Raw genomic sequence first — 15688 nt, 5'->3', positions numbered from 1 at the left:
TCCAGAATACAATAAAATATTGCATGTATAATTTCTACCAGGAGCAAGGAAAGCCCTGGAACAAAACAACTTCAAGACAGATGTAACTTTGAGTACCTGAGATAAAGTATTAACATTCAGTGATAAACAGCCCATGTGTGGAGTAATTAAATTGCTAATATCTTCAATGATACCCTTGCCCAGTCAGAGCCTTCTCACATACTGCTCTTCAGGCAACCAAAGTAATTTATCTCTGGCCCCGCAATTCCATCCACCTGGCTACCTTCCTCGTCTGACTCAAGCCCCCCTCTTCTTTTGTCAAACCTATTGCACTGAATGTTTCTCCTGAAAGAAAACAATCATTTTTGGTATACTAATAAAAGACATAGGCACATAAATTATTAACACTCTTGTACATCCACTGACCCTCCATGATGGTATGTCACAAACTCACACTGGCAATGTAAGAGGGGGTGTTCTTATGTAAATTGTGATCATTGAAAAGAGTCCACACTGCAGGTTGCAGTACAAATACAATTTAGCATCTGCATGATTTAAGTGAAATGCAGCCCAGTGTCTATGGTAAGATTAAGTGAGTGGGCAAAACTATGACAAATGGAGTTCAATGTGAGCAAGTCTGAGGTCATCCACTTTGGATCCAAGAAAGGTAAATCGGAGTATTTTCTAAATGGAGAGAAATTAGGAACTGTAGAGAGGCAAAAGAAATTTGGGAGTCCAAGTACACAACTCATTAAAAGCTAGTAGACAGGTACGCAAAGGCTAATGGAATGTTGGCCTTTATCTAAAGTGGACTGGAATACAAAGGGGAGGAAGTTGTACTCCAGCTGTCTAGAGCCTTGGTCAGACCCCATCTGGAGTACTGCATTCAGTTCTGGGCACCGCATCTCAGGAAGGAAATGTCGGCCTTGGAGGTGGTACAGCGCAGATTCATCAGAATGATACCAGGGCTTAGTGGGTTAAATTATGAGGACAGGCTGCATAAACTTGGCTTGTATTACCTTGAGTATAGAAGGTTGTGGGGTGATCTGATAGAAGTGTTTAAAATGTTAAAAGGATTTGATAGGGTAGATGCAGAGAAACTATTTCCTCTGGTGAGGGAATGAAGAACAGGAGGCATAATCTTAAAATTAGAGCTAAGCCATTCAAGAGTGAAAGCAGGAAGCACTTTTTCACACAAAGAGTAGTAGAAATCTAGAATTCTTTCCCCCAAAAGGTTGTGGATGTTGGGATAATTGGAGCTTTCAGAGCTGAGATAGATAGATTTTGGTTAGGTAATGGTATCAAGGGATATGGAGCAAAGGCTGGGAAATGGAGTTGAGGTGCAGATCAGCCATGATCTAATTGAATGGTGGAGCAGGCTAGAGGGGCTGAATGGCCTACTCTGTGCCTAATGTTCCTATGTATAGCCACTGAAATTGTTTACCCCATATTGACTAAACACAGTAAAACATTATCGCTAAACATGTGAGGAGTGGAGTGACATTTGTTTAAATTCAATAAAAATACATAGACATGAAAAATATAGTAGCATCTAATGTGAACACAAACATGTTAATTCTCAGTGCTGTTCCACTTAGTCATAAAGGCTTTGTCTGGTTCTGTTAAATATCAAAATTGAAAACAATAAATGAGGAGGCCATCCAGCAAGCCTCCTGATTCTTAAAGACCTCAATTCCGAACAAAATGTTGCCATAGCTAATGCCTTCTTCAAGCATCAGCACAGTGTTTTAGCCCAGCTAACTATATCGTCTAGTGATTTTGTGTTGCAAAGATTTTTCCTAGTCAACTGATGTCAGCTGCCAGAAATTGGATATCTAATTTAAGTTTGAATTCTATTACGTCTACCTCAATGTTTTTCAATCATTTTTACTTCAGTTTTCTTTTTCAAAATGAAGAAATTATGAAGATCAAAGGTGTGTTAGTGTTCCCTGTCACTGTTGCTGCACTGTGAAGTACAAGGAGAGTAGATTTATTGGTGGAAAAGTAATGAAGTTATCACTATATATCCATCTGCTTCTTGGGATAAATAGAATGTCAAGTCATGACTATGTTGTTTTGGCTGTAACCCAATTCTTCAAGTTCCTACTGGTACAACTATGTGTTTAAGACCCAGCGAAAGTATTTTTCCACTTCATGCTGTACGATTACACCCACGTGTAAGGAATAGCTAATCAGAGTCCTGGCCGGAATTTATCACTAACTAGTCTAACCATTGTATAAATAATCCTGATTGCCCTCAGAGAGGCTAGGTATTGTGAGTACGCTCCCGTTCTCCGTGTGGTTTATTTTCTGCGTTTCGATGTGTCTTTTAAAGTATTGGAGCGTTCTGCTTGTGCTGCTTTCACCATTAACGCTGGAGGCATCTGGGCCGATCCGCTGCTTGCCCTGCACCGACGAAAGGTTGGCACACTGCCCGCCCGTGGATAATACATGCACAGAGGAGGTGGTGAGGGAGCCCGGTTGTGGCTGCTGCCGGATGTGCGCGCTGCCTCGAGGTCAGCCATGTGGGGTGTACACAACGCGCTGTGGCGCGGGGCTCCGTTGTTACCCCCAGCTCGGGGATTCCAGACCTTTGGAGACACTCATGCAGGGACGGGGCATATGCATGGAGGTAGCTGAGGTGGAAAGGATTCAAGCAGCACAAGCAGGTAACCAAAAGAAATACATTTGTAATATGGCGATGGGAAAGACCAATCTAATATGAAATAATTTCTTTGTTATTAGTAGTAGCAAGATACACTAGTATTGCTGCAGATAACATTATTCTAATAAATGAAGATAATGTACGACGGCCGGTACAATTTGATTTTAATATCACTTAAAGATGCACTGTTGTCTATGTCTTCTTCATACAAAGCCTATTGTAAAATGTCACGATTTTGAAATGATCATGTATTGTAAAAACTGAAAGAGACGTTGCGAATATCTTCCAGTGTTTGAAGACTTGATCTGGCTGGTGTTTGACCGCAGTAGTGTTTGGCTTACAGATCATATGTTTCTGATGACAATACACCTCCTAATACATACTACGTTTGCTGTGTTCCAGACAAATGATCATAAACACCTATTTAATAAACGGAACTACAGCAGGGGGATAGTGTACACAGATTATATACTCAATGCTGCTGAGTGCAATACAGAATCAACAACGCAGTATTCTATAGCTAGTTAAAAATAAAATCAGCAGAAAGGAATATTTTAACTTCATTAAAAAAACCATAAATGTGTGAAAAATAATTTGGATTTTTACAACTATATGGCTAGAATCTGTCATGTTTCTGAGTTATTTGATCTTTACCCCCCTCAGGTAGTGAAATTAGTATCATACTTGTCATCGTTTATATACACTTGTAAAGTTCACTCGTACAGTTCTCCCTCTGTGTAGACCATGGCACAAGGAATGTTTCATGGAACAGTGCCACAAAGTCATAAGCTGCACACTAAATAAAAGAGAGAACGAAAAGTAGACATTTTTTTTTAATATATTTTAAAATTATGAGCTTTGGGGAAGCCAAATTAGAGCCAGATGTTTGTGTAGCTTTACAAAAGTTTGTTTATAATCAGAAATGATTAGCACCATGTTTCTGTTGATATTAAATCCTGTTATGGTATTATCCATTCCTCAACCCGCCCCATGCACACACACACAGCTGGAACAACACGGCATTCACCAGCATTTTACAGAATTTCAGAATTTAAGATTAAAGGTGCTGTTGCATACAGTCATTTAAGGATCCCCCTAATGATGCGGAGTTCCAAGCCTCTGTGAAAAATTACCAGAATTCACTTGCATACACAGCATTTGAGAGTTATGAATCTACCACACTCGTGAAATGACTTGAGAGGAGATATGATTAAGGATTTCCAAATAACCAGGAAAGTAGACTCTGAATGCCAGCAAATTCTTTGAAATGAACTAGAAATGTTAAGACATGTTTAAAAATATCAGCTCACGTAGAGTTGGTAAGATTGCAAAATGAACAGCTTGCACGTGCAGGAATGCAGAATTTGGAGAAGAGTTGTTTCAAAAGGTATTAAAACAGATTTATTGCTGAACAAAGGTATAGAGGGCCATAAGCTTCAACCTAAGGACAGCCGGTCTAAGATGGGCAGGGAATGAAGGAACCTACAGGGGCTGCCCAGCTTCCCCACTGGCTCTATTAATAAATGTATTATCTTGTCTGGTACTGAACCATACAGGCCAGGAAAGTCCTGGCTTCAGTCCCCAATTTGTGCTGCATTAGCTGATCTCAGCTGGTAGGTAGCAGGGACATTAAGATTGGCCTCAGTCCCTGGGCTAGAGAGAGGGATGACCACTCTGGATTCATGCTACTGATTGCCGTACAGTGATCCCTGCTGAAAACTTTGTGGAGATTTGGTAGGTATGGAATTCAGCTTGGCTCCAATGCCGGTCATGATCATTTAGCCTCCCTCTCCAGTATGGCACATGAAGAATGCCCAGTTTGGCAAGATCTGGGATTGCATGGGAAAAAACTGAGGGATAAAAGATGTGGGCTCTGACATTAACTTCAGGCCAGTTAGAAACTCACTGGCCGCTCCAGAAATGGGGCCCAGGGTATTTTACCTCCCGGGCCTCATTAAAATCTCACCGGCCGACTTCCCACCTGTCCTGGGTGGGAAGTCGGTAGGAAGCGGCGAAAAATCTCACGGCCTGGAGACCACCTGCTGAAACCAGATAAGTGCCGGATCAGTTGCCAGGACCACACTGCGGGGTCTCCTAATTGGGAAGGGGACATGAATTTGCAGCAGGGAAGGCCTAAGCTTTCCACATGAGGCCCAGAGGAGCACTCATGCTCCTCCTGGCCCCACAAAAAAAAATTACCATTTTGGACGTCTTCTGGCCCCAATCCTCTTCACCACTGGGTTGGCCCTGCGGGAAACTCACTGCGGCGTCCCAGTCAGGCTGCCGAGTTAAAATTGCAGGCGGGTCCCGACATGCATATGTAAAAAATGACCCAGCTGGCTTTTGGCAGATGTTCTCGCCGCTGCTAGTTGAACATGTTAAAGTTGTGATCGCTTAGTTCCCAGCGGCTCCAGGGTGTATAAGTAACCTGGGCGATTTTAACTGCACACCATGCCCGGTTTCCGTCGGGCGGGGATGGTTAGAATCATGCCCATGGTCTGTAAACAGCACTAATCCACCAATATGATGAAAGAAACAACCTACTCTAATTCCATATGTAAATATGACTTAATAATAAAGCTTGTGTGAAATATCTGCATTTCACTATTCCTTTTAACAAATCTTGTAAATTTGGCTCCCTTTGTTTCTTTGACTGGAATGTGATTGTTAAGTAAGTCATGCCATGAAATGGAGCCTGAATTTCTCTCATACTGTAAACAGTTCTACAGTCAGTAATTTCAGTCAGCTCCTTCTTGACTGTAACACGTTTGTACTGATTGTGGTTCTCTGGTCGAACCGTGCTTTGGTAGGTCAGTGATTGATTTGAGTATATAGCCATATCCAATTTGGTGCAGCAGCAGCGCAATATAGGCAGAACTTAACTGGCATGATTCAATCAGTACCCATTAAGTTATTAATAATAAATAAAAACAGAAAATGCTGGAAATATTCAGCGTCAGGCAGCATCTGTGGAGAAAGGAACAGTTAACGTTTCAGGTCGATGACACTTTGTCAGAACTGGAAGAAGTTGAAGATTAAACAGTTTTTAAGCATGTGCAGAGCCAGGGAAATGGGGGGGCGGGAGGAAGGGGAGGGGAGGAAAGAACAAAAGGGAGGGTCTCTAATAGGGTGGAGGGCAGGAGTGATTCAATGACAAAAGGGATGATGGCGCATTAAGTTATTAGCCTGTTTTTCCCATTATGTGTTTTTCACTTCAAAAGTATAAACTTATCAGGCATTCTCAGTGAAATACTAGGAAGAATTTTTGTTGTGGAATTTCTTGATTTTTTTTTAACGGTAACTGAAGATTTTCCAAAATGTACATTATTTTGTACTGCTTTTAACTTCCTGTATTTTAGTGGTCTACTGGAATATGTTATGTCTTATAACCTATCATACTGAAGATCACTGCATGTAATTGAGGCTATATACGTAGTAAAATGTATAATATGGGCAAAAGCATTCATTTAATGAGAGTTCATGGTTAAAATGATTCTGTTGACAGAAATCAATACACTGAATGTTAGAAAATGGCATTTTTAACATTTATATTCATGTCACAGAACTATTTCTCATCAGTTGTTAGCTTAAGTGGAATCAACTGTGTTTATAGAACAGGTTGTACAAGCAGGTTTTCTGATACTGTGCAGTCTACCTAGAGTATAGTACATGGACTGTCTAAGATCTCACAATTGCATGGTTTTGCCCTATTACCATATTTGAGACATTTCATCTAAGATTTATAAAGTGGCTTTCTCAATCTTTCCAGTCAATAAAAATGAGTTTCCCATCCTTTACTTGTCAACAACTTTGAGTAAGCACTTGTCTTTAATAGAGTCATTTTTTATTGGCTGTTTGGAAACGCCCCTGATTTGCATGTGGTAAATTCTGCTGTGGTTCATTGGAAGGCTGGGAGTTTGAGTACACATGAATGTTGCTATCAAAATAAGTCACAAGTGCTTTATGACAGCAGTGCTGTCACTGGTTCTGTTTGCTTCCCAGTAAATTATACAAATTTGTACAATACAGACCTCATAGATCAAATTTTTCTCCTCACCTCCCAACCCAACAATGAAAGAAATACTTGCATTTATATAACGCCTTTCACAACCTCAGGATGTCCCAAAGTGCTTTACAGCCAAGGAAGTACTTTTGAAGTATCGTCGCGGTTGTAATGTAGAGTGACACGGCAGCAAATTTGTGCACAACAAGGTCCCACAAACAGCAATGTGATAATGACCAGATAATCTGTTTTTTTTTAGTGCTGTTGGTTGAGGGATAAATATTGGCCAGGACAACAATGGGTCCAAATTAGCTACAATTGCATAAATAGAGAAAAGTCGTATGTCACTGATAAAATGATGCCGAAGAACTGCTACAGATAATAAATTCTGTGAAAGTAGGTATGAACTTGTTTTTAAAAATCTTATGGATTTTAAAGAAAAATAACCAAAAATAGTTTAAATATATCTGAGCAGCTTTTGCTGCATGTTTATGGTACAGATTCATGATAGCATGGATTGCACCTTTTCATTCCTGTCCATCTCTGATCTTTGCTGAGCTTGTTGGTGTATTATTTTGGCTTTCGGAAAACAATAGCTTGATTTGAGACTGCTGAAATCAATGGAAAAGAAAATCGAGCGGGTGTAAAATGAGCTGTCAATTCGCAATCACCAGTTTTGTGCTACCACCCAAGACCAATTCCCCCCTTTACAACATTACCAACAAAGGACTGTCTTTGTAAGTAGGTCACATGTTTCAACAGTATTAGCTGTGCTGCCTGTGGGAGTTTTTCTAATGGCAACCAAAGTTATTTGTTCAACATCAGCGTTTTATTAAAAGTATGATTTTCATGGTAAACGTAAAAAGTCGCCTACAAACCAATATGTGCCTACTAATAAAGGTGCAAACTGCCGAATACTGCATGGCACCAACTGAGTCAGGTGATGTGACTCAGTGGTATATGAACTCCGTCCTGTCTGAAGGGAGCCAGACCAGCTGGGCTCTGGCTGCATTGGCCTGTACGTTTACATCGACATGCTGTGGGCTCCCATAAATTCTTCCAGCCATAAGAGTTGTGGCTATCTTATAAAGGAAGCTGTTAGAGGATTGAAGTGTAGCTGTCATGTATGATTGTGAAATAAATGTTTCCTGTCAGCAAAGACTTGAGAAAGGGTTAATTGATTATTCCTTTTAGTTCTAACCCAGCAATCAACATAGTTCTGAGTTAATCATCACCTCATCTTGTCTACCTCAGTTAGCCATTTAACTGAACCTTTCCAGTTTTAAATTTCCCTCAGGGTACAAATGGCTCTATTTATTTCCCCCTAGTCTTACAGTCTCCACATTTCCTGTGGCCAAGGCGCCAGACGTGAGGTCTCTTCTGAGGCCTCCACCGATATCAGTGGATGTCAGCCACTAGGAGGCACACAAAAAAAATTTGCAGACACCTCTACCCTTGATGTTTCTTCTCCATGGCAACATAAGCAATTCAGCAGTGTGGAAGATGAAACCCGCACCCCTCCCTCCCACACATGCTATTGGCTCCAATCAGTAATTCAATGAGCTGTGCCACTGTGCTCAAGAAAAGCTTTCCACTTTTCAATATTCCTTACGCAAAGTCAATCTGCCTCCCAAAATATTTGTACCGTTTAATTGTACTTTTCTCTTCATTTTAATAGGAATGTTACGCAGTCGCATTCATATGTACCTCTGGTGCTGATTGAGCGACTGGATGGTATATATTTGGGGCAGCATGTCCGAGGACTTTTAACTGCCCAATGTGCACAGAACGCCACTCTGCAATCAGGTCACATTTTGAGAGCAAAGGGCTTTTTGGTGTGTTCCTCTCGTAGAGATTTGATGTACTTACAGATAGATTTAAAGTACTTGTAGGTGCAATTTTGTGTGTTCAGCACCAGGAATGTGTTAAAGATTTAAAATGGGCACTGCTTTGAAAGCCTCTTCAGATTGTTTTTTTCAAAATTGCTTGCTTAAAAGAGAGTACCATTAGCAGAGGTAGAACTTCGTTTTGCTGCCGTATTTGTTCATTCAGGATTTATGTAATGTTCCATTGTATTTGTTGTTGGTTTAGGTTGTGGCCTATTTTTTGGTTGTTTTTGGATTGTTGACAACTATAATTTAAGTTACCGCAATCACAGTTCTGAAGATGGGTATCTGTTGGGTTTACCTTTCTATTTGCTGGTTTTGGAGAAGCAAGAGGCGGAAATGAGAAGGCACAAAAGGGAGGCGTACTTATATCTGAGGTGGTCTCGCCTAACCATCATTAATTAGGGAGGATAGATGGTATCCTCTGCCGTCATGATCGAGAGTCCAGTAGGGTGCGTATGCCACCCAATACCAGGGTAAGGGATATTTGAAAATGGCTGGATAGGAGCTTGGAAGGGAGAAGAACCGAGTTCGAAGTGACATCAGGAATCAGATCGGGACGCGACACAGGGGAGGCACCTGATTGGTGAGTAGGTTCAGGTGAGTATTTCTACTTATCGACAGTAACTGAAGTGAAAGGGAAGGTCTGCAGGTCTTATAGGAAGTAGCGTTTATTTTTTAGTGAATCAAGGTCCCTAGTGTAGTTAACATTCTCTAAATTGAGAACAATTTAAAGGAGTAAACTCCTTAAAGGGAGTGGTAAGTAGTTTTTCTTTCCTTTTTTTTTCTCTTGACATTGTAGTTGTTCTTAAGCTAATTTAAGGGTTAAGTCATGGCAGGAGATCCCAGGGCCGTGTCATGTTCCTCTTGTGGGATGTGGGAATTCAGGGCTCCTTCCTGTATCCCTGATTCCTTCACCTGCGGGAAGTGTGTCCAGCTGCAGCTATTGTTTGACCGCTTGACGGCTCTGGAGCTGCGGATGGACTCACTTTGGAGCATCCGCGATGCTGAGAAAGTCGTGGATAGCACGTTCAGTGAGTTGGTCACACCGCAGATAAAAATTACTGAGGGAGATAGTGAATGGGTGACCAACAGACAGAGGAAGAGTAGGAAGGCAATGCAGGGGTCCCCTGCGGTCATCTCCCTCCAAAACAGGTATACCGTTTTGGATACTGTTGGGGGAGATGGCTCACCAGGGGAAGGTGGCAGTGGCCAGGTTCATGGCACCGTGGCTGGCTCTGCTGCACAGGAGGGCAGGAAAAAGAGTGGCAGAGCTATAGTGATAGGGGACTCGATTGTAAGGGGAATAGACAGGCGTTTCTGCGGACGCAACCGAGACTCCAGGATGGTATGTTGCCTCCCTGGTGCAAGGGTCAAGGATGTCTCGGAGCGGCTGCAGGACATTCTGGAGGGGGAGGGTGAACAGCCAGTTGTCGTGGTGCATATAGGCACCAACGATATAGGTAAAAAACAGGATGAGGTCCTACAAGCTGAATTTAGGGAGTTAGGAGTTAAACTAAAGAGTAGGACCTCAAAGGTAGTAATCTCAGGATTGCTACCAGTGCCACGGGCTAGTCAGAGTAGGAATGACAGGATAGCTAAGATGAATACGTGGCTTGAGAGATGGTGCAAGAGGGAGGGATTCAAATTCCTGGGCCATTGGAACCGGTTCTGGGGGAGGTGGGACCAGTACAAATTGGACAGTCTGCATCTGGGCAGGACTGGAACCAATGTCCTAGGGGGAGTGTTTGCCAGTGCTGTTGGGGAGGGTTTAAACTAATGTGGCAGGGGGATGGGAACCGATGCAGGAAGTCAGTGGGAAATAAAGTGGTGACAGAAACAAAAGGCAGTAAGGGAGAGTGTACAGAACATGACCGGACAGATGGTCTGAGAAAGCAGGGCAAAGACCAAGGGAAGTCTAGATTAAACTGCATTTATTTCAATGCAAGAAGTCTGATGGGCAAGGCAGATGAACTCAGGGCATGGATGGGTACATGGGACTGGGATGTTATAGCTATTACTGAAACATGGCTAAGGGAGGGGCAGGACTGGCAGCTCAATGTTCCAGGGTACAGATGCTATAGGAAAGATAGAGCAGGAGGTAAGAGAGGAGGGGGAGTTGCGTTCTTGATTAGGGAGAACATCACGGCAGTAGTGAGAGGGGATATATCCGAGGGTTCGCCCACTGAGTCTATATGGGTAGAACTGAAAAATAAGAAGGGAGAGATCACTTTGATAGGATTGTACTACAGACCCCCAAATAGTCAACGGGAAATTGAGGAGCAAATATGTAAGGAGATTACAGACAGCTGCAAGAAAACTAGGGTGGTAATAGTAGGGGACTTTAACTTTCCCAACATTGACTGGGACAGCCATAGCATTAGGGGCTTGGATGGAGAGAAATTTGTTGAGTGTATTCAGGAGGAATTTCTCATTCAGTATGTGGATGGCCCGACTAGAGAGGGGGCAAAACTTGACCTCCTCTTGGGAAATAAGGAAGGGCAGGTGACAGAAGTGTTAGTGAGGGATCACTTTGGGACCAGTGATCATAATTCCATTAGTTTTAAGATAGCTATGGAGAAGGATAGGTCTGGCCCAAAAGTTAAAATTCTAAATTGGGGAAAGGCCAATTTTCATGGTATTAGACAGGAACTTTCAGAAGTTGATTGGGAGAGTCTGTTGGCAGGCAAAGGGACGTCTGGTAAGTGGGAGGCTTTCAAAAGTGTGTTAACCAGGGTTCAGGGTAAGCACATTCCTTATAAAGTGAAGGGCAAGGCTGGTAGAAGTAGGGAACCTTGGATGACTCGGGAGATTGAGGCACTAGTCAAAAAGAAGAAGGAGGCATATGACATGCATAGGCAGCTGGGATCAAGTGGATCCCTTGAAGAGTATAGAGATTGCCGGAGTAGAGTTAAGAGAGAAATCAGGAGGGCAAAAAGGGGATATGAGATTGCTTTGGCAGATCAGGCAAAGGTGAATCCAAAGAGCTTCTACAAATACATAAAGGGCAAAAGGGTAACTAGGGAGAGAGTAGGGCCTCTTAAGGATCAACAAGGTCATCTATGTGCGGAACCACAAGAGATGGGTGAGATCCTGAATGAATATTTCACATCGGTATTTACGGTTGAGAAAGGCATGGATGTTAGGGAACTTGGGGAAATAAATAGTGATGTCTTGAGGAGTGTACATATTACAGAGAGGGAGGTGCTGGAAGTCTTAACGCGCATCAAGGTAGATAAATCTCCGGGACCTGATGAAATGTATCCCAGGACGTTATGGGAGGTTAGGGAGGAAATTACGGGTCCCCTAGCAGAGATATTTGAATCATCCACCGCTACAGGTGAGGTGCCTGAAGATTGGAGGGTAGCAAATGTTGTGCCTTTGTTTAAGAAGGGCGGCAAGGAAATGCCTGGGAATTACAGACCAGTGAGCCTGACATCTGTAGTGGGTAAGTTGTTAGAGGGTATTCTGAGGGACAGGATCTACAGGCATTTGGAGAGGCAGGGACTAATTAGGAACAGTCAGCATGGTTTTGTGAGAGGAAAATCATGTCTCACGAATTTGATTGAGTTTTTTGAAGGGGTAACCAAGAAGATAGATGAGGGCTGTGCAGTAGACGTGGTCTACATGGACTTCAGCAAAGCATTTGACAAGGTACCGCATGGTAGGTTGTTACATAAGGTTAAATCTCATGGGATCCAAGGTGAGGTAGCCAATTGATACAAAATTGGCTTGACGACAGAAGACAGAGGGTGGTTGTGGAGGGTTGTTTTTCAAACTGGATGCCAGTGTCCAGCGGTGTGCCTCAGGGATCGGTGCTGGGTCCGCTGTTATTTGTTATTTATATTAATGATTTGGATGAGAATTTAGGAGGCATGGTTAGTAAGTTTGCAGATGACACCAAGATTGGTGGCATTGTGGACAGTGAAGAAGGTTATCTAGGATTGCAACGGGATCTTGATAAATTGGGCCAGTGGGCCGATGAATGGCAGATGGAGTTTAATTTAGATAAATGTGAGGTGATGCATTTTGGTAGATCGAATCGGGCCAGGACATACTCCGTTAATGGTAGGGCGTTGGGGAGAGTTATAGAACAAAGAGATCTGGGAGTACAGATTCATAGCTCCTTGAAAGTGGAGTCACAGGTGGATAGGGTAGTGAAGAAGGCATTCAGCATGCTTGGTTTCATTGGTCAGAACATTGAATGCAGGAGTTGGGATGTCTTGTTGAAGTTGTACAGGGCATTGGTGAGGCCACACTTGGAGTACTGTGTACAGTTCTGGTCACCCTATTACAGAAAGGATATTATTAAACTAGAAAGAGTGCAGAAAAGATTTACTAGGATGCTACCAGGACTTGATGGTTTGACTTACAGGGAGAGGTTAGACAGACTGGGACTTTTTTCCCTGGAGAGCAGGAGGTTAAGGGGTGATCTTATCGAAGTCTATAAAATAATGAGGGGCATAGATAAGGTCGATAGTCAAAATCTTTTCCCAAAGGTAGGGGAGTCTATAACGAGGGGGCATAGATTTAAGGTGAGAGGGGAGAGATACAAAAGGGTCCAGAGGGGCAATTTTTTCACTCAAAGGGTGGTGAGTGTCTGGAACGAGCTGCCAGAGGCAGTAGTAGAGGCGGGTACAATTTTGTCTTTTAAAAAGCATTTGGACAGTTACATGGGTAAGATGGGTATGGAGGTATATGGGCCTAGTGCAGGCAATTGGGACTAGCTTAGTGGTATAAACTGGGCGACATGGACATGTTGGGCCGAAGGGCCTGTTTCCATGTTGTAACTTCTATGATTCTATAACCAGTTGTCCTGGTCCATGTTGGAAACAATGACATAGGAAAGAATAGGGAGGAGCTCCTGCTGAGGGAATATCAGGAACTAGGTGCTAAATTAGAAAGCAGGACCTTCAGGGTGATAATCTCCAGATTACTACCCAAGCCACCTGCTAATCGGCATAGGGAGAAATAGATCAGGAAAGTAAGTGCGAGGCTGAAAGAGTGGTGTGAGGAGGAGGGGTTCCAGTTCATGGGACAATGGCACCAGCCCTGGTTCAGGAAGGAGATGTACCGCTGGCAACTGTACCTGGCTGGGACCAAGATCCTAACAGAAGGAGTAAATAGGACTGTAGTAAAGACTTTAAACTAGTAAAAGAGGGAGGAATTCGAGAGGATATAATAGTAACCTAACAATAATGAAAAGAAGGGATTAGAGCAAAGATCAAAATACAAAAAGAAATGAAAATAACATACATACTCAGTAAACAGAAAAGGCTATAGGAAGTAATAATAAAATACATGACAAAAAATAAAGCAGGAGTAACGAAAAGAAGACCATATTAAATTGCCTGTATAGTAATGTAAAGAGCATCAACAACAAAACGGGAATTAGAGACAATAATTAAAAGTGAGGAAATAGATGTCGTAGGGATAACAGAAACATGGCAGAGATAAGGCAGGATTGATAGTTAAATATAGAAACGATAGGGAAGGAAGAAGAGGGTATGGGGTAGCTGTGTTAATCAGAAATAGAATAATGGCAGTAGCAAGAAAGGACATAACGAACAAAGAGACAGAAACAGAATCTATATGCATTAAGATAAAGGACAGGAAGGGATCAGTCAAAAGAACTGAATTCCAGAGGTGAGGTGGGAGTGACTGCCCTTGATATCAAGGCAGCATTTGACCGAGTGAGGCACCAAGGAGTCCTAGTAAAATTGAAGTCAATGGGAATCAGGGGGAAAACTCTCCAGTGGCTCACACCTAGCACAAAGGAAGATGGTAGTGGTTGTTGGAGGCCAATCATCTCAGCCCCAGGACATTGCTGCAGGAGTTCCTCAGGGCAGTGTCCTAGGCCCAACCATCTTCAGCTGCTTCATCAATGACCTTCCCTCCATCATAAGGTCAGAAATGGGGATGTTCGCTGATGATTGCACAGTGGTCAGTTCCATTCACAACCCCTCAGATAATGAAGCAGTCCATGCCCGCATGCAGCAAGACCTGGACAACATCCAGGCTTGGGCTGATAAGTGACAAGTAACATTTGTGCCAAACAAGTGCCAGGTAATGACCATCTCCAACAAGAGAGAGTCTAACCAGCTCCCCTTTACATTCAACGGCATTACCATCGCCAAATCCCCCACCATCAACATCCGAGGGGGTCACCATTGACCAGAAACTTAACTAGACCATCCATATAAATACTGTGGCTACAAGAGCAGGTCAGAGGCTGGGTATTCTGCTGCGAGTGACTCACCTCCTGACTCCCCAAAGCCTTTCCACCATCTACAAGGCACAAGTCAGGAGTGTGATGCAATACTCTCCACTTGCCTGGATGAGTACAATTCCAACAACATTCAAGAAGCTCGACACGATCCAGGACAGAGCAGCCCGCTTGATTGGCACTCATCCACCATCCTAAACATTCACTCCCTTCACCACTAAAGCACCATGGCTGCAGTGTGTACCATCCACAGGATGCATTGCAGCAGTTTGCCAAGGCTTCTTTGACAGCACCTCCCAAACCTGCGACCTCTACCACCTAGAAGGACAAGGACAGCAGGCACATGGGAACAACACCACCTGCACGTTCCCCTCCAAGTCACACACCATCCCGACTTGGAAATATATCGCCGTTCCTTCATCGTCGCTGGGTCAAAATCCTGGAACTCCCTTCCTAACAGCATTGTGGGAGAACCTTCACCACACGGACTGCAGCGGTTCAAGAAGGCGGCTCACCACCACCTTCTAAAGGGAAATTAGGGATGGGTAATAAATGCTGGCCTTGCCAGTGATGCCCACATCCCATGAACGAATTTTTAAAAAGTCACTTTATTGGGGGTATACTTCAGACCACCAAATAGTGAAAAGGAAGTGAAGTGAAAAATATGTAGTCAAATATATGAAATGAGAAAAAAACACAGTATCATAATCATGGGGAATTTCAACTACCCCCAAATAAACTGGCAGGGAGGGGAAGTGCAAGGGGAGAAGGGGATGGCGTTTTTACAGGTGAACACGACTCCTTTATGACCCTATATGTAGGAAACCCAACAAGGGAGATAGCACTGCTAGACCTAGTAATGGGAAATGAACTGGAGCAGATAAGCGTGGGAGAGCATCTAAGGGTCACAATATAATAAGAGTTAAGAT

At 43.0% G+C, this 15688-nt stretch overlaps 1 protein-coding gene across 1 annotated transcript in view; it reads left to right on the top strand.

Annotated features, from left to right (window-relative positions):
• Positions 1–2216: 2216 nt before the first annotated feature.
• LOC137341989 (insulin-like growth factor-binding protein 1) overlaps positions 2217–15688 on the top strand; it is a 77033-nt gene continuing 63561 nt past the window's right edge. Inside the window, exon 1 of the mRNA XM_068005557.1 lies at positions 2217–2648. Coding sequence (XP_067861658.1) covers positions 2300–2648 — 349 coding nt within the window. The 5' untranslated portion in view covers positions 2217–2299. The remainder of the gene's footprint in view (positions 2649–15688) is intronic.

Source organism: Heptranchias perlo, chromosome 2, assembly GCF_035084215.1.
Source record: "Heptranchias perlo isolate sHepPer1 chromosome 2, sHepPer1.hap1, whole genome shotgun sequence".
NCBI classification, from domain to species: domain Eukaryota; kingdom Metazoa; phylum Chordata; class Chondrichthyes; order Hexanchiformes; family Hexanchidae; genus Heptranchias; species Heptranchias perlo.
This window is presented reverse-complemented; position numbering and strand designations above follow the sequence as displayed.